The sequence below is a fragment of the Crocodylus siamensis genome, chromosome 1 (assembly GCF_052110815.1).
Source record: "Crocodylus siamensis isolate JL-2025a chromosome 1, ASM5211081v1, whole genome shotgun sequence".
Lineage (NCBI taxonomy): Eukaryota > Metazoa > Chordata > Crocodylia > Crocodylidae > Crocodylus > Crocodylus siamensis.
Genome location: NC_143395.1, coordinates 253872408 through 253891506, shown reverse-complemented (window position 1 = coordinate 253891506; position 19099 = coordinate 253872408). Strand labels below are relative to the sequence as shown.

The window sequence follows — 19099 nt, the reverse complement described above, 5'->3', positions numbered from 1 at the left end:
GGTTAAACTTCCCTTTCCCTGAGTACAGAGTTGCCCTGCCCTGCTTAGTGCTGGCTGCAACTGTGGACTACAAATCCCAGAGGCACCTGGAAGCAGGAAGAGAAATTAATGGGCAACTGCAGAATCCTTCTATTGTGAGTCTGGACTGCAAATTCTAGAGACCTTGGGGACAGCAGGAAGAGGAAGCGAACACACGGCCCATGCTGGCTATGTGCCAGAGAGCTATGTTCTAGCATCCCCCTCCCCCGCACCAGTTTCTGGCTTGAGTTACTGCAGGCATGTGGCTGTATTTCCTGAATCAAAAATGAATGTCTGTTCATTTGCTCATTGGTTCAATCTCTGAGACTAACCTGCTGTCGCAGAGCTTGTAGGTGCCCTGCGGCTGAGGGCAGAAATGGCTCGGGGAGACCCCTGGTGGCGGAAAGAGGGAAGCTCAGCTGCCAGTCACTAAGACTGCGCAGGTGCTGGTTGCTAGGGCAACCAGGGTAAACAGAGACAGGAAGGCAGGGAGCTTGGCCCTTCTTAAGCCCAGGCAGGAGGCCAGGAGGGCAGTTTCCCTCTGGTGGCTGAGGGAGGAGGAACTCGGCCAGCACAAAGAGGTAAACCCGGATGGCGGGAACATTCCCTAGGCTTGCTGCCTCTGCTAGGGAGGTACTATTGTTTTCTTCTGACCAGGATGGTCTAGCTTTTATGTTGTAGCCCAGGGGCTTTGTATTTTATGTTCATTATTTTACCAGAGGACCGGGTGAGGCTATTAGGGGTTGGAGGAGGCCTCATACGGACTCCCCGGTAGCATGGGGGTTCCTGGTGCTTGAGAAGGTGCAGTATTTTGCAGGGTGCATTGGCCTAGCCCCGAGAGAGAGTGAGGAGGGGCAGCGAGGAGCCCCGAGAGCAAAAGGAAGGCTGAGACATAACAGAACCCAAGTCAGATCACACCAGCACCATCTGTGAGGCTTGGGCTGCGGTGCAGGGGAGGAAAAGGAGCCACAGGCAGCGCCCCCCTGTCATCGGGGTGCGTAGAAATGGGCAGCCTCCCGCTGATTACAATCATCTATTAATCAAAAAAATAAGATCAAGACGTGGCAGGTGAGTAAGCAGGTGGTTGGCCTATTGCAGGAAGGGGCAGAGCCACACTTCCAGAGAGGCTCCAAGAGTAGGACTCCTGTCACACCTGCAAAGACTGAATCAATTCAGCCTTGGACTTTTTGACTGTCTGTACTTAGCTTACATGTTAAAATGTAGCATTAGCTTGGCTCTCACTATTTTTTTTCCTTTAAAAAGCACACATATATGCATAAGACTGATCATCCTAGCAGAAATTTAATGTTATCCAAAAATTATTTTTCAGCCCAAAAGAGCAGGGAACACAGGGGAAAATAACAGGGGACAGGGACACATCACAAACCTCAGCATACCACCTAGAGCTGTCTATTCTCAGCCTCTCTGAACAGCCCTTTAAAGAGATAGGCACACTTTCATAGATTTCATAGACATTAGGGCTGGAAGGGACCTTGAAAGATGAGTCCAGCCCACATTTATACTTACAGAATGGTACTCCCACAGACACTCAAACAAAGTCTATTTTAGACATGAATGATTTGCCTGGAAAAATAGTAACTATAATAAAATAAAAAATAATTCCAAAATTATTCTAACCAATATAATTTACTGGAGTATCATCTTCTACTGCAAGATAAGGTGTTCTCACTAAGTAAAAGTTAAAACCTGTTGGAAACTAAAAATATGCAGAAAAGTTGGTGGGCTTTTTTTGGGGGGGGAGGGGGGTTTGTTTGTTTTAAAAAGAAAAGAAAATGGACATTATTTATGTTTCTGTGCATAATTTTAATTTTCCACAGGTACCTGTGTAACCCTTCCTTACCAAAAATTCTCTGTTTCTAAATTTCCTTAATTTTTCTGGATTAGGTCTAAGAAAAACACCCACAGTAACTTGTACTGACACCAATGTGACATTCTGAAAGCTAAGTTGAACAACAAAGATAGAGAGTATGAAGTAGCATGGAGATGAGCACATAAAAGACACTGCAATCACATAAAAACCTTCAATGTTAAACACCAGCAATTTACCCATGCAGTTCATTATCATCACTTTATTGACAGTGACATCAGAAACCTGTAATGAATTCAGAAAGGGAATCCAGGTGTCCCTTTTCCTAGTCCTACCTCTATACTTTCTCTCTGAGAAACAACACTTACTCGCATGAAAACTAAAGTCCAAAATGCCCAATGGGAACAGGATTGAGCCCTAATTATACAGACTGTCCTGGTCTTGACTGACAGACTACACTGTCCCTTGTTTTCTTCATAACCCTGAGGGTAGAGAGGAATAAGGGAGAATTGTCTTACTTAAGACAAGGGAATACTAAAAGCCACTCACAATTTTTCTTTGCCATGATACTTGTAACAAACTGTTAAAAAGAGAGAGAGAGAGAGAGAGAGAGAACAAAATGGATTTAAGAACCGTAAAAAACCCACAGCGCCAACCTTCTCCAATAATTATGAATGCAATTTGCCTTCAAGCCAACAAAAATGTATTTCATTTGCAAACACTGGCAAGTAATAATGCATGTACATGCTTGGTGAATTTCTAGTACATAATTCGCTTAATTTGTAATTTTCACTATATGACAAGCTAGCCAAACAAAAGTCTATTCTTACCAGGAACTTGAAAGAGAGAGAAATACAATTGTTCAGTTTCGTCCTCAGAAAGATAGACTGGAAATGTGGTGCAGTCCAGTAAAAGGTGACAAGCAGCAGCAAAAGCTTCTCTGCACTCTTCTTTAATGTCTCCCAAGTCAAGCATTACCTGCTCAATGTCCCATTCTTCTTCCTCTTTTACTTTCTTACTACCAAGGTCATAGTCTGACAGGGAAAGTGGCTCCAGATTTTTCTGTTTAAATGGTGACCCTCGAACTGTGAACAAGTCTGAAAGCATTTGTTTAAACTGTGGCACAGTAATTTGCTTGGCTTCCCATGAATTCTTCTTCTTGCTGGAACTTTCAGAAACTCCAGCCTTATTTTCTTTGCCTTCTTCACCAGTCTGGGTCACTGTTGAAATGCTTCCATTGCCAGGCACTTGTAAATGCATTCCAAAAATATATTTACTAGCAAACTTAGCAACCAGCTCTTGGATACAGTTCAAAGTTTTCTGAATGCTTCCCCCCTTTTTCCAGACGTCATCTCTCTCAACAGCCACACCTGGCATTCCTAAGTGCTGAGAGAGCTCTGGGGAGGAGGCACTTAGACCTATGCCACTGTCTTCTGATTTGAGTGGAGGGAAAGGAGTATCATCATCATCATCCTGTAGTGCGGGCTTAGTTTCTAAAGTTATGCTACCACCTTCTTTCTTTACCGGGCTCTGAAATGGAAGTATACATTTTATTAACTATGTTTTTGGGAGTTACGTTGAGCTGAGACAGGTAGAAGGGAGAAGAAATGGAAGATCTCCTTCCCCTCCTCTACCAGGTGCTAGAGATCAAATATTTCTGAGGCAGTGGAACACGGCTATAGATAAATAGTCCTATCGCATCTAAAACCAGATTAAACTAATTTTAATCTATACACCTTACACCTCTGGTTATGTTCAGCATCTTTGTGATCTCATATGGTGTAACAGCAGCCTCAAAATAATTTAATGTGTAATCAAGAGTGGAAAGAAGGGTCTCTACTGCACCAGTCTACCAATGTCTAACTGAGCACTTATTCTTTAAGTGTTATAGCTTCTAATGATGTACATTTCCTTGTACTCCTGCTTGTCATTTGTAAATGGTGTGGTTTGCTCATGTTGTACATTCCTAATCCTTGCCTAAGTTCTTTTGCAGTTGTTTAACAATATATTGCATCAGCTGTCATATCTTATAACCACAAGGCAGTCCTTGACCACAAACAAAGAATAGGTGTGAACTGATGACCTGAACGCTTAGCAGTAACACGCTGCTGAATGTCTTGCCAGTGAATCAAGTAGCAACTATAGAAATCCGTATCTCCAATGGACAAGATGGAGTAAGGAAGGAACTACTAATAAATGCCAGTTTTAAACAAACCTATGCTGGCATAAACAAATCAAGTAAGGTTGGGGGAGATGACCTATAAAAGACCTAGATCACGACACAAAATGTTTGGAGCCTTTGGAAAGAGCTGTGGTACAGAAGATACAACAATGCATCTATTGGTGCAGTTAAGGTGGAGTTTGAATGGGAAAAATAGTAGCAGATATTACTTTAATCATGTTAACCCTTTTAACAATTTGTGATCTGCCATTTATATGTAAACATGCCACAGGCCTTGCAGCTATACCTACCGTGTTTCCACTTCCAGTCTCCATGTCCAAGTATGATGGGGGCATCTGTACTTTGCTAAGTACTTTAAAACAGGTCTTTAAGGCATGAGTGAGTTCTGGCAAACTCAGGGTGTCCATGTTCTCTAGAAGAGACTGCACCACATAACTGAGCATCTGTGGTAGATACTGAGTCTGCACTTCAGAGTAAAGCTCCTGAAAGAACAGGCATTATTAGACATAGATAACTGATGACAAGCTTAGCAGACAGATGGATGTTACTATTTTCTAGCTGCATAATACGAAGTCTGGTTTTTAATAACTAAAGATGTGGCCAACTGAAAGCAAGCACACTGGCAGTTAAGGCGCACAGATTTTTTTTAAACAGAGCTACTTTTTTTCTTCTTTCATTCTTCATATCAAATGTGGAACAACATCTTAGAATTTCATGGATTTCAACTACTGATAACGTTGTAAAAAGGCCATTGTAACTTATCACCCCAAGCAGCAGAACCTAACAATAAAGTATTCTTCCCTCCTTAAAAATATGATAATTCTGTAAATAGAAAAAATTTTGCTCTACTTGCTCAACCAGAAAACAACATAGTGCATGTTACGTACATGCAGACCTTTCTGAGAACAGATAACAAAACATTCTGCCAATCTCCATCTTAATAAGTTACTTTTGTTCAAAAGTATTCAGTTATCATTATAAACTTAAGATTCTTCCTTTTATTCCTCACCTAATATCATTCAATATATCTATTTGGGAGCTTTTGGATTTGGAGACTGAATTGCATGTCAGACACCTTCTAACAGATATTCCATATATGTTCAAAACATACCTAGGCAGAGAATATGTTATATAAAATGCTCCTGGCAAAAGAACCCCTCTCATGCCACATCTGCCTTATGCACTCAAAAATTCTAGAAGCAACTTCTATCCCTTGCTCACATGGTATTAAGTGGCCTTGAACAAAACTCTTCACACAAGTAAGGGAAAAGAGGATTTGGCTAAAAGGACTGTGTTTGTTCATACGTTTTCAGTTAAAATAGTTTTCCCATAAAAAATGTAGCCAACTGAAAACTTATCTGATGAAAGAGAAAGGAAAAGGGACTTAAATCTTTGAATGATTAACTTTTACGTCAATCTTGCCTTACCAAAGGAATCACATCAAGAAGGAACACCAGTAGTGTGCAGAGTTCTGAAATCGTAGGAGGACAGCTAACATTCTCAGTAGGGTATTTCATCTGCATGGATTTATTTCTGGCATTGAAAGAAAAAATGTGTCCTTTCAAAACAGATATGATATTCTTACATTTTTCCAGAATTTATTTAAATGATAAAAACCTAACCTTCTTTGTATTGACATCAGTGTGAACTATACAAACCAACAAGGGAAGAGATTTGCTTCCTTCCCCTGCTACAATTAACTTAGAAGTTTTAGGTGAAGTCTTTTTTAAAGCTTATTTATTTTTATTGCATGAAGTTCCATGCATCTTAGAATCCTTTGATTGTGGCAGTCAAACATAACATTGCAGTATCCAATTCATTATATACACCATCTTCTTCTCTTTCTTAATGTTTATAGTATGTATTAAGAAATATTACAAGGTAGACTAACTTCTCTCACCTGACAAAATCCTCCATTATTAGTCTGCAGGTACAGAAAAAAGGGGAAAAAAAGACCCCCTTGGGGTTTCACCTTCTGAAGATGAAGTTAAGAAATTCAGGAGCATAGCAGAGTGGCAATACATCATACTGATAACTACTACCTCATTTCAAGCAATAAGTAAAATATAGTTTGAATACTTAGATATTAGATTCAGAGCTCCCTCTATACCAGCAATATGAAAGTGAGATGCCTGCAGCCCCGTGTGAACTGGTGCAGTTCAAAGGGCTGGACCAGCAATCAGGCGATAGCCAGTTTTAGCCCTAGAACCACACTGAAGCTGGTTCAATGCTCTAGTGTGGTTCCAAGGGCTGGGACCAATCATCAGCTCACTGTTGGTCTCAGCCCTGGGACTGCACTGGAATATCAGAAAACCTGCATGCAGTCCAGTTGTACACATGTTTTTTTAAGGTCCCAGCATACCGTGACCCTGGGATCTGGGAGAAGTTCCCTGACCCCATGTGCCAGGGATGTTTTAAAGGTCCTGGTGCATGGGGACCCTAGGATCAGGGAATCTCTCTCTGATACCAATGGCCCCATGCCTGGGATGTGCCAAGTGCCTTGCTCTGCAGCTCCCTGGGAGCTAGGCCTCACTTCTCAGCCTCCATGACAGCTACAGGGCAAGGCAAGCACTGTGCTGGGGCACAGGGAGCCTCACAGCTCCTGGTTACCTGGCACCCTGGCCCAGCTGATGATCTCCCCTCCTCTCAGCACCAGGAAAACAACAGTATGAAGCCCCATGCAGGGTTTCATCACATAGCTGTCAATCTTCTTGTCAAAGATCAAAGTCTTTGATTTCAGATGCCGATGGCAAAAGGTCAAATGACAAAAGGTCAGAGGCTAACACAACAAACTCTGTGGTTGTAATTTATGCCTCTGTATTAACAGTGTTGCATATACACACCCCTGTCTGTGCCTCATTTCAAATCACTCGAGTTCCCACACTAGAGAGAGAAACTGGCCTTGACAGTTCAGCACAAGAGATATCAGTACCCATAGTGACTAGATAAAAATGAAACTACTTTAATTAAGTTGTAAAATTAAATATACTATGCACGCCATCCTGTGACCAAACAGAACCAGTACCACCCGAGTAAAAATAACCCCCCTTTTTTATGAAACCTGAGCAAACAAAGAAAGCACAAGTGCCAACTCATTAATTATTTATAATTGGCGTATAGTAATTGGTCACCTGTGCCTAATAAAACTTTGAAAGAACTTCCGCCCAAAGCAGAGAAAAGAGAGCAGAGAACTGTATATACACTCAAGAAGAACAAATCGTGCATCTCTCCGCCTACGTTATCTTTCTGGCGTATCTTGTCTTACCGGTCCGTTTATCTCTCTATCTTTGACGTTATCTTTCTTATCAAGAGCTCTTAGTAATCTGCAGACTGCAACGGCTTATATGAATCGCTCGGAAGCAACTGTCTTACCCACCCTGTAAATGCTGGGTAACATGATATCTGCATGCTGTAACTAAATCAATCAGCTCCTCTGCCTATGCTGCAAGCCATCAGAAGCGTAAGTAAAATAAATCTTTTGTGAAACCATCACGCTGTGTTTAAATCATACTGACTCCTGCTCACCGTTATCACCCACCAGCCCGGTCATAAATCCCCCTCCTCGCGCCAAGCCGGTCGTGCCAACCCAGGCTCGCAGGTCAAGGGTGCACCAGCGTTATGGGGCGCGACACTTCTGACACAGGAGAACTATCAACCAAGTCCTCCCATTCAGCTGACATCCTGCTGAAAGGCAAGACTAAGCTACCATATGTTCAAGTCAATGCGAAATGAAAACCAGCCACAAAAATATTACACAAAACATATAATATTTTTGTGGTTGGTTTCTCATTTTGTCATGGCATTAATTGCCTGAATGTGTGGCCAAGTTACTATTTATTGAGCAATTAACAAGTTAATTGCATCTTAACTGTAACGTCTGCTGGGACTTAGTATAAGACCGTGATATTGCTCTTACTCCTTCAATAAAAATATAAATTTCATGCTTCTTATTTCTGAGTTGTTTTCTAGAAAAAAATGTAAGTAGTTGTACTGGAAGCCAAAATAATTGATTTAAATTTTAGATGGGTAAAATTGCTTCAGATTTAACAAACTGCTTTATTTTGTTAGCTTGGGATCTAACTGTGCATCTCTTCCCCTAGTGTTGGTTATGGCACACATATCTAAAATCTGTGACTAAAGTTATTAAGGCTTTTTTACCCTGATGTCATAATGCTTAAGGTGTTTGTTTAAAAAAAATAACAAAACAAAAAACGTTACTACCTGAAGCAGTCTTCAAAACATCTGGTCATGTAATCCCATAGAAAATCTGTACTTAAGGATGTGATCAACAAGTTGACTGTTTTAACAATTTCTGAGGCATTTTTATTCTCTTTGATTGAACTGTAAGACACAGAAAAAGTAAACAAAATCAGTGAAAACTAAATGCACATATGCAATTTTGGATTAATCAATCTGGCTGCTAACAGACATTAAAAAAACCCCAAAACGGCACTTTACTTTAAATTCAGCATGCCCCTACACCAAGCCCAGTGCATGCCCAGAAGTGGTATTGTATTGGTTTGACCTGACTTGCCCAATGTCTGGGTAGATGGGGAGCTTCAGTGGGGCCTTTTTCTCACTTTTATCAACTATTAGATAAAAATGCTAAAAAGACCTGCTGAAGCACATGGTCTATACAGATGCTGTAGAGCCGGGTTGAACTAATGTGCTGCCTCTTCCAGTAAAGTGCTGTTGGTTTTGGTTTTTTTCATGTCTGTTGGCAGCCTCTATCACTTAAAACTTGGCTTGAAAGATTATGAAGGTCAAAAATTTTAAAAATTAGCTTTATTTTCAAGGCAAAAATATTTCATCTGATTTGGAGATCTATAAACTTCAGAGTTCTGTCAATGGACATGCAAGTAATAAATCTGCTATTATTACCCAGGAATCAAGGCAATGATATAAAATACACTTGGTTAGCAGAGAAGAATTCAGTGATCCTGAAGGAGAAGTCAAAGTAGGATATTCAAAACAGAGCAATCATAATCAATCTTTCTTCCTTTCTTCAAAAATACAATTTAGTAGAATGTATGCTTCAGCAAACAAATGCAACTAAGATTACCAGGGATTTGGGTTTTTTGTTCACCATGGAAAAATGTAGTAAAATGTGGATTTTCTCATTTTAAGATGAAAAACACATTTTCTTATTCTAAGGAGAAAAATGCAGAAAATGGTGGGTTTCCCCATGAAGGCTGGCAGAGTTCCAGCCTGCAAGGGACTGGGGGGAACAAGAAGAAAGCAATCGGGTAGCGGGCATCATGTGCATATGGCAGCCAGGCAACATGGAGAGCAACTCTCACAGTTCCCTGCAGGTAAGTTGTGGGCAGCGGCAGGGGAAGGAGGTGGGGACTGAAGCCCCAGTAGTGAGGAAGGGAGTTGGGCAGGGCGGGGTTTGGGGGTGCTGTCCAGCCATAGTGAGGCTTGGGGACTGGAGTCAGGGCAGAAATACATGGCTACAGAACCCAGGTGGGGAGCTGGATGGAGCTGCAAGTGGCTTGTCTAAGGTGATAGCATGGGGGCTGGCTCCCCACTGCTGTGCACACTGTCGGGGGGGGGGCAGGTTGGGCATGGAGGGCATATGCCCCCCAGATTTATGTGTGGGGTGGGGGCTGATGAGGGCTCACTGCTGCAGGCTTGGGGCTTCCCACACTGCTGGCCACCTCTGGGGGCACCTGCAGCCCAGTGGGCAGGACCCAGCATGGTAGGGCAGGGTGGGGAGGCTTGGTGCTGCCACTGAGAGCCCTGTGCCGTTATGGTAAGGTGCCTCAGCAGCAGCGGGGTGAACAAGTCCGTGCCACTGTCCCCGCTGCTGCTGGATGGGCAGGGGGCACCTTGGAATGGTGGTGTGGACCACTGGGAGGCCCCTGGGGCGTGGGGCAGCAGGGCAGGGAGCCCTGAACCCAAGGTAGACAGCCTGCATCTGCCCCTACCTACAGGCTCCGCTCCAGTGGTGCTATCCACAGGGGAGGGGGAGCCAGGCTCTGCACTCTGCTCCGGCACAACAGCTGCTGCCTCCTGTGGGAGGGGGCAGTGGACCCGGGTCCCTGGCCCTGTAGCCCTTGCACTCGGCGGCCTCCTCTGGCAGGCCTGGGGGGCTATGGGTGGAGAGTGAGGGGCAATGGCACAGGCAGGACACCGAGATATCAGGGCTGCTCAGCACCATAAAGCTGTTGGGAGGGGTGTGGGAGGAAGGTGTGGGGGAGACAGGTGCAGCTGGACCCGTGTCCTGGTGAGTAAAAGGGGCAAGGAGAGCTCCAATTTTCCATGATATAAAACCCCAAGTCAAGTGCCAAAATGTATAGGTATTTATAATTTATTTTATTATAATGATTGAGGCACTGGTAGACTTCCAGATTGCTTTAAGATTGTAAATGTATCAATAAAACATTGTGTTCAACTGATAGGCATATTTTAATATTATAAAAGCCTAAGTCTGTCTGTCTGTCTGTTCCTAATGCTTTATTTAGGCTCTGATTGGCTGACGGAAAAAGCCACTCAGAGTGCTCCAAGTGTGGGAGAGTGCTGCCATGATGGGATATTGGCTAGTGTATATGTATATATTAGAGTTTCATTTTAATTGCGGGAAAATGTGGATTTTGGGTTTTTCAAATCAGACTTCGCAATTTTTTTTTCATCAGACAATTAGTAATTTTTAAACAGAGTAAAGCAGGATCCCTGAAGATTACTGAACAGATTACATGAGTAGCTAAGCTTTATTCTTAGTAGTTTCAACTATTAACAGGTACAAGTTAAAGCATACCTTGTAAGTATGTTCCCACTTTGACTGTAGCTAAGTTTAAGGTCAGAACCCAATGCATCCTTGCAATAGGAATAAAAGGCTCTAATCACTTCAAGGAACAAATCCCCAACAACCGGTGGCCCTGCAATCAAAGGCAAAATAAATCCAGTGATTACTCCAAAATAGTTCCTGTACTAAACAGTTACAAGCTTTTAGTCCACTACTGAACTTCTGAAGGTGAGTGAAAAACAGCACTGTTGTTACTCATGTAAAATACCGGAATGAGGATATTTTCTATGATGTTATAAACTACTATCTGGGTTCCCATGCTAAAATGACAAATCTACATACAAGATTAAAATTTTGCTTTATCCACTGTAGTAAATTAAAATGGGAGATTTCTGTAGGTCACAGCTGGGCCGACTATTTATTACATGTATCGCTTCAGAAGACTGCAGTATACTTTTTTATGAATGCCTGGATTGTTTTTGTCACTTCAGCTATTTATATAAAAGCATATCAATGACAATGTGAACATACAGCCTAGCCTGCCTGTGCAACAGGATAAGTTCGCTGACAAACCACAATAGCCCACCCACATTTAGTAAGAAAACATTTAGATGAGTTCTCAGTGCAAATGTGACAGTGACATCTGACATGTATGTACACTGGAAAAACTGATAGCTAAGGAACAGGAAACTCATGTGCCTGACTGTATTAGGATCACTTTTATGAACAGAGAAAAAGTCTAAGCAAGGAAAAAACAAAAAGGATTATACATATTGTAAGGGAGATAACAGTACTGCTGAAGATCAGGCCTAACCCAGTTCAGCTCTTCTTTAACTTGGTTTCAACTGTAAGTTAATTTTTTGGTTTGTGACTAAGAAACCCTTAAAAAAAGAATGATTTATTTAGGATAAAACAATTTTTGTTAAAAACAGAAATGTTTTCATTTTGGAGTTTTTAACCCTTTTTGATTAAAAATATACAAGAGATTTTGAAATGAAAAAAGTTAAAATTAACCATCTCCAATTTTCCAAAATTGCCTCTGTTTTTTCAAGCAGAGGTTATTCATTAAATTAATCAACAGAAATTGAATTTGGGCTAATAACTATTTTTAAAAAATCACTTCGCTCCACTTCCATGTGCTCAGCTCTTGTTCTCAGTGGTAAGACCAAGATCTAAGATCAAGCCAAGAGCCTCAAGAGGTCATATGCTGTGTGCTTCATTAATTATTTAATTCATAGTATATGTGTTTTGAAGTTAAAATGACCTCTGATTCACATTACCTTAAGGCTCAAGAGTTTGTATGGTGTACTTTTTGGATACTACCATGAAATAAGAATAATCTTTATTCTGTTGTTCAGATGAACACTGGTTCTTACCAAAATAAAAGTTATATCTTTAAGGTTGCTGCCATAATACAGCCAGCAACTCTTTTCTAAGTGAAGATATTAAAACATTTGATTACTCCAATGGCCTTGTATAACAATTTCTCCCATCAGTAGCTTTTTAATTTGCAAAAATAAATTAACAGTTACAAGAGACTGTACTTGCACCTGCGTTATCGTTTTAAATAATGGTGCTCAAACTTTTGGTCCAGAGGTCTGGATGAGTGGTGTAGGGCTGGTTTGAGGGCTGGATGGAGCCCCATACCACACACGGTAGTGTGCAGGGCCGTGTTATCCATCCCACGGAGTTTCCCCACAGGTCTGGAAATTTAGCAGGAGGCGAGTGGCAATTAGCTGCCACTGCTCCTCGGCTGCAAAATTTTCCAACTGTGGAGAGCCCAGCTGGCTGGAAGACATGGCTCTGCAGGTCAAATCTGGCCCCCGGTTTGGGGGTTGACAACTCCTGATTTACAGCGTTTAATTAACAAAAGAGGCGTTTCTCTTAAGAAAAAAACAAACACTCTTTTACAGCCTGTTTCAAAATAAACTGTCATTGTTGAATAGGTGTCTTATTTTGTCTAATCAAGCAGCTGAGGAAGTGTTATACCCACTCCTTTAGAGACAAACACTAAGTGCTTTGAAAATCTGCATAACAAGTCTTTTCACTTGATAAATAACAGGCACTTACATCCTGGTTTTTCATAAGGATGTACTGAAGGATTTGTAAAGAAAGCAGGGAAAATGAATTTAGAGAAGCAAACAGAGAAGTCTCCCATTTCTCCCAGTAGAAAAGCATTTCCCAATGAAGGAAATATGAGGATTTTACCAGAAACTGTCACTGAAATATTTACTTAATATATGAATTTACAGCCCTGCCTCCAGACCCCTTCCGGCCTGGCAGATGATTAGCTGAGAGGCAAAAATCATGGCAAAAATAAGAAAAAGCAGAAATGGTGCTGCTTGCTGCAGGATGCCAGTACGCTTTTGGTAGGCCACAGAAAAGCATGGATTCTGGAGTCTTCCATGGTAAATGGAAAGCTAAGATCCTTGGTGACTGTAACAGGGGGCCTTCTCAGGGCCTATCCACCTCTGGCCCACCCACCTGTTCCTGGACTAACTGCCTGCCTCACTCGCCTGCCAGACTTTGTTGTTTCATAATTGGTTCTAATTAGGCAAGAGGCTGCCCATTCTTGCCCTGATGCCAGAGGGTGCTCTCTGCAGCTTCAATCCTCCCCTACACTGCAGCCAAAGCCTTACAGATAGCATCCAGGTGACACTATGATGCCAGTCTACAGCCAGACCAAGCCAGGCCTCTCTCACTGTCAGGCCTCATTCATACACACACTCATACCACCCTCCTCTGAATATGGTCTCTAACGCTCATCTCTTTCACGCATCGACAACTTATACTGCCCTGCTCCATCTTAGAGTGGCCCCCTTAGGCCATAGGCTTTATCTAGTGCACACCTTGGGTGACAGATGTACCGTCTTTTGGGCCTCTCCTACAACCCTCACTGGGGTAGTGGCCAGCCAGTTACCCAACCTGGGTCAAGCTTGCCCTGGCCCCTCCCAACCCTGCAGTGATGACCAGAATGCTGAACAGGAAACAGTAAGCATAATAGTTTGCCAACCTCTAGAGGAGGTATACAGCCTGTTAAAGGGGCTGTGGACTGAAGTAGACAAAGGCCAAGGAAAAGATCTAACCATAAACAGAACTGAAATATTTTTGGGTTGCAGATCAAGCAAAATACAGAGGCTGGAGCAGATGGCTGCTTCCCCATACAGGGCTTCAGGGCTGTAATCTGAGGAAGACAAGTGGCTGTCCCATACAGACAGGGAAGAGAAAGTCCATGACAGGTCAAGCCCTCATTGCAGCATAAGTCCCACACAATGCATGTCAGTAGTGACAGCTGTTACCTATTTCAGGTTTATCAAGGAGACTGAGCAGAATCCGGAAAGGTTTGAGATATGCTTGATACCGTTCTTCTGAGTCAGACTCTGAAAACTTCTGATGCAGTATTTCAGTCAAACTCTATTAAAAAGAAAAATATCAAAACATTACATCTAGGAGAGGTACCATCATGTTTATAGGTTTAGGTCTTCCTCGCTGCTTGTTTCTTATATTAGGTGCCGAATACAGTCAGACCTTGATTTTTCAAGATGGACACAGACTGAAGTGGGTTGGATAATCAAAAGAAATTCAATTTAAGTTAATATGCATTCAGAAATCATAACGGTTGTGTACAAAGAAGATTTTTAAATAACTCAGATATTAACATCTTTGACAGACCACCAGTTTTCCCCAATAGAAGAAATATAGCATAGTGACATTCAGACAGAAGAGACAAAATAATGATCTCCTCTTCTCCGCTATGTTTCAAGCGTAGAGGTCTCAAAAGACATAATAAACAGTTTGAACAATTAGAGAAACAGTTTGTTCTGAAGTTTAGCATGGATTATAATAATTGTATGTAGATTAAAACCAACCTCAACTAAAAGATCTTTGGAGTATTTCCCAAAGAAATAGATGGCATGATCTTCAGAAGCTGTGGAATCTGGAGCAAAAGTACCTCCCTTAATATCAGAACCTAAAAGTTAAATAAACCCAACATGAGCACAGAAAATGACACGATTTACGGGCTGCATTCATACAAAATTTACAGGAGTACTGCAAACAAATTTTATTAATTCATCATTATTAACTCGTGTTTTGTTCTAAATATAGTCTATAATTCAATCCAGGCCAAGTGACTGTATAAAAATGTGCATTTGTGTGAAAGCCAAGGCCAAGTTAACCAAATCTTTCCCTGATTTATCAGCGTGACCAACCTGCATGGTGGTAAGGAACAAGCCCCTTCAAAGCCTACCTGAAGTATGTTTTGGATTGGGTGAATGAGGAGAAGTCTTTGAAGTTACTGTTTTTCTTGACCACCCTCCCACTACACTAAATATTCTGGGCCCCCCCACATCCAGGCCCACTCCTCCTTCCCTCCTGTTGCTTGGGGTCTCAGCCCACTCCCCTCCCTGCCGCAGGGGGAGGACCAGACCCAAGGGTGGGGAGAAGCCAGGCCACCGTGGCAGGGAGGGGGGGGAGGGGGGAGCAGTGGGCCTGGGGCAACCTGGCAGCAGTGTGGGGTCAGGAGGAGCAGGCTTGGGGCTGATGCGGGGAAACAGAAGTGGGGGAGGAGTGGGTCCGGGCCCAACAGGAGGACGTGGCTTGCTCCTCCCCTCCCCCCACAGCTGCAGTGTTGGGCAGAGCTAGGCTGGGCCCACTGGCCACCCCCCCGCCCCCCAGTGCCGCGGTGGCCTGGCTTTTCCCCTGGCTCAGGCTTGCTCCCTGCAGCCCCAGTGTCAGGCCTAGGTCCAGGCCCAGGTCCAGTCCTTCTGTGGCCCCACCGTCACCACCGATGCCACAGCGTGCCCACTCCCCACCAAGTCAGGCCTGCTCAGGGACAGAAGAAGCGGACTCAGGATGAACAAGGGGAGGAGGACCACTCCTTCCCGCTCCCAGCTGCTCCCATGGCTGCACTGGGCTGGGCCTGCTGCTCCCCACCTCCCCTCCCGGCATGGTGGGCTGGCTTTTCCCCCACTTGGGCCCACTCCCAACCCCCTCAGCATTGGACCCAGGCCTACTCCCCACTGCTCCGTCCCCTGTGTCCCTACCATCACGGCAGGGGGCTGCCTTCTGTCAGAACATTTCTTCACGCTCTGATTGACTTTGTCAGAGCACAAATAAAGTGTTACGGACAGACAGATTTAGGCTTTTATAATATTAGAATTACTATGACTCTTCAAGCTCCTGATAGTTTTGGGACTGCTCTGAATTATCTGCAGGACATGGCACTGCAATACCAATAGATAACCAGCAACCCTAAAACTAAGTAGTCTTCCAAATGGAGATATCCACTAAGATAGTAACTATCAATATAGCTTGTTCAACAGGCTATCTTATGTTGTGTAACCTGAATATTAGGGCTGTGCACAGCTTGGGGTCTGGGGTCTCCGTTGATTCGATTTGGCAGGGATTCGGCAGCCGAATCTCTGAATCGAACTGGAGCCCTCTGAATTGATTCAGACAGATTTGACGATTCAGTCATAGACACAGGTTTAAATGTTTTTTCTACATACTTCAAAGTACCAGGCGGCTCATGAATGCTGAGATGCTGGGGCAGAAGGACCGTCCCATGGGGGGGGGAGGGGGAGGGCCAGCATGCTCAGAGGCAGACCTGGAAGAGGACCAGAAGCATTTCCAGTCCGCTTCCGGGTCTACCACGGAGTGTGTGGGGGACACCCCCGCCCCGCGACTGGTGGCTCCTGCGTTTGGGGGGGGCACCCGAGGTCTCCCCATGGCTGATTGTCGAGTGAGGTGTGGGAGGGGGGTCCACTGCCATGCACACAGGGGCGGGGGGGAGGGCCTTGTGCTCCTATGGGACGCTCCATTCACCCCACCATCTGGTTCACGAGCCACCTGGTACATCGAGGTATGTAGAAAAAACATTTAAAGCTGTGTCTGTGACCGAATTGCTGAATCTCCGAGTCATCCAAATCTGAAGATGTAATGCTTTGGCTGAATCGAGTTGGGACAATGATCTGGACCAATTAACTGAATCACTGTCCCCCAAATCAGGCCAAATCCGAATTGAATACGGCCCACTTTGCACACCCCTACTGAATATCACTTCTGCAATTTTAACTGGCTTAGCTATAACGATTTTGTTCTCATGCTCAACCTGAAGCCAACTCGCAAAACATCTGAGCATGGCTCATATGACCCAGTCTGAAAAATACATCAATAGAGCATCACTGCAAATACTCAAGTTTTATGGAATGCAAGTCAAGTTTTAAAGGCCAAAAAGAACGTACATTTCTGGTGCAAGAAGAGGGGTGTATCTTATCTGGGTAAAATTATCCCTTGAATTAGTTAGGAAACAAAACTGAGAATTAATTCCAAGTTGGTCTATGAGAAATTTACCAGACACGTTACAATTTAAGATGACAGAATTAACTATAGTTTATTAACAGAAAAAGTAATACTTGCATGATGGAGCATTCAAATGCAAAAATGCTGTCACTGATGAGCAAAATGAAGTAGGATTTTCTATTTTGTCACGATTTTATGATTTCTGGAAAGTATGTCTGTCTTTTTTTTAAACATGGAAAAATAAAATTAGTGGTATAAACCAAAAGTCACTGTACCTAATAACCATGCGTATAATCTTCTATTTAGGGACATGTCTCTTCTCAAGAGTGTATGAGTGGCTGCTGAGAGGATATGAACTATGTCAGACCTGAGCAGTGGAACAGCACTTTCATTGCAGTCCTACACAAAAGAAGAAAAAATTAAAAAGGGCAAATGTAGCTGTATGATCTCTCTGAAAGAGAGCACACTTGCTAATTTCTAAAGGTTATAAAAAAAATTTTCAGACACAAACTGGAAAGCTATGCTAAGAGTGCTAGTGTAATAAAGGAAAATAAGAACAACCCATTACCATTATGGGATTTGTAACTTAGAATCTGTCAGGAGACAGATTAGATGGTGAATCTACTGATTCATGCACTAAATACATGTTTTCATAGGCTCTTTGTAAATATTTTAATTTAGTCCAGACAACCCTGAATACCTAACTTCTATGTAGGAAAACTTTTAGTTACCCAGGCCTGAATGCTTCATGTTGTAGCAGAACCCAAGTGTCCAATTAAAAACAATGTCCCGTCGCTAATGTTTGGGCTCTTTGTAGAAGGAAAATTAGCTGTGAATTCTGCTGAAGTCAATGGCAAAACTCAGATAGATTTTGATTGTCCCTACAGGGTGAAAAAAACCTGGCACAGTTTTAGAGAAATGTCTAGATAGCGTAGTTTTTTTTTTATAAAGAGCTTCTCCCAATAAAATGCAGTCATCTTAGCATTCAAAGGATTCTCTTACCAAAGTATAAAATGGGAAAAAGAAGAGAACCACTTCTAACGTGTTTCTTTGTACAAGAACATTTGAATCCAATACTGCCACACACAGTGCTTTTACCTGTAGTATGAAGAAAAAAAGGGACAATGTTATTTTACTTAACGTTTTTCTTATTACCTAAGTTACAAGGCTTGTTAAAATACTTCAAATATTTGATAGCTGTTAAACAGAAACAAATCAGTACCTTATTTGAAAAGCATGAAAATATGAATGTTTAAAATGACTGTCCTTCTAACAGGAAGAGACCCTACCCTGAACAGTTTCTAACAATTTTTCATATATATGTGACAGCATACTTGGGTTTGCTGAACTCTGGAATGTAAGTATAAGCAGTGACAGTGTTAGACATCAGAAAGATTCAGAAGATGCAGGTATTGGTCTGTCATTCTATTATTCTAGTAACAGAGGGAGAAGGAGAGGGAAAAGGAGAGAGGGAGAGGGATGCAATTTGTCTCCATTTAGGCAAAAGACACAAAATGGAGGGGAGCTTTTTCTCAGGTTTGCCGAGGCAGGGTTTTGTGGTGCTGTTTTAAATACTGACAAGGCTCCAAGTACTGCAAAAGAACACCTTTGTATGTACAGTAAAAGCTCTGTTATCCGGCATCCCCTGGATGAATCAAATATTCTGGTTAATCAAATGTGCACTGTCTGGTGCACTTCCTGGCTTCAGTGTGTTGGGGAAAGAGGGAGGGGGGCCCTGGACAGGCTGCTTTGCCTCACACAGGCTGTTTTGCTCTGGGTCATAGGCCAAAAGAGTGACGAAAAAAACCTCAGCTCATGGTGGCGAAACAGGAAGTACCCCGGAAGTGGTACTTCTGGTTTCACTTTTGCCATGTCCCTCGGATGCCAGTTAATAGAGTTTTCTGGCTAATGAAGTACTGGTTAACACAGCTTTTGCTGTATTAAAAATCTGAATTATAATATCTGACGTCCAGCGAACAATTTTGACATTCTATCCTTAAACACAAAAGGCAACAAAATA

At 42.7% G+C, this 19099-nt stretch overlaps 1 protein-coding gene across 4 annotated transcripts in view; it reads right to left on the bottom strand.

The window, feature by feature from the left end:
- The window catches only part of DOP1B (DOP1 leucine zipper like protein B), a 91377-nt gene that overhangs the window by 45538 nt on the left and 26740 nt on the right, over window positions 1-19099 (bottom strand). For all 4 annotated transcript variants that reach the window (XM_090060439.1, XM_090060456.1, XM_090060447.1 and 1 more), the window contains exons 6-14: window positions 18082-18177; window positions 17355-17478; window positions 14646-14746; window positions 14076-14190; window positions 10789-10909; window positions 8250-8369; window positions 5456-5561; window positions 4319-4510; window positions 2677-3376 (exon numbers count right to left, since the gene is read on the bottom strand). In XM_090060439.1, coding sequence (XP_089916565.1) covers window positions 2677-3376; window positions 4319-4510; window positions 5456-5561; window positions 8250-8369; window positions 10789-10909; window positions 14076-14190; window positions 14646-14746; window positions 17355-17478; window positions 18082-18177 — 1675 coding nt within the window. The remainder of the gene's footprint in view (window positions 1-2676; window positions 3377-4318; window positions 4511-5455; window positions 5562-8249; window positions 8370-10788; window positions 10910-14075; window positions 14191-14645; window positions 14747-17354; window positions 17479-18081; window positions 18178-19099) is intronic.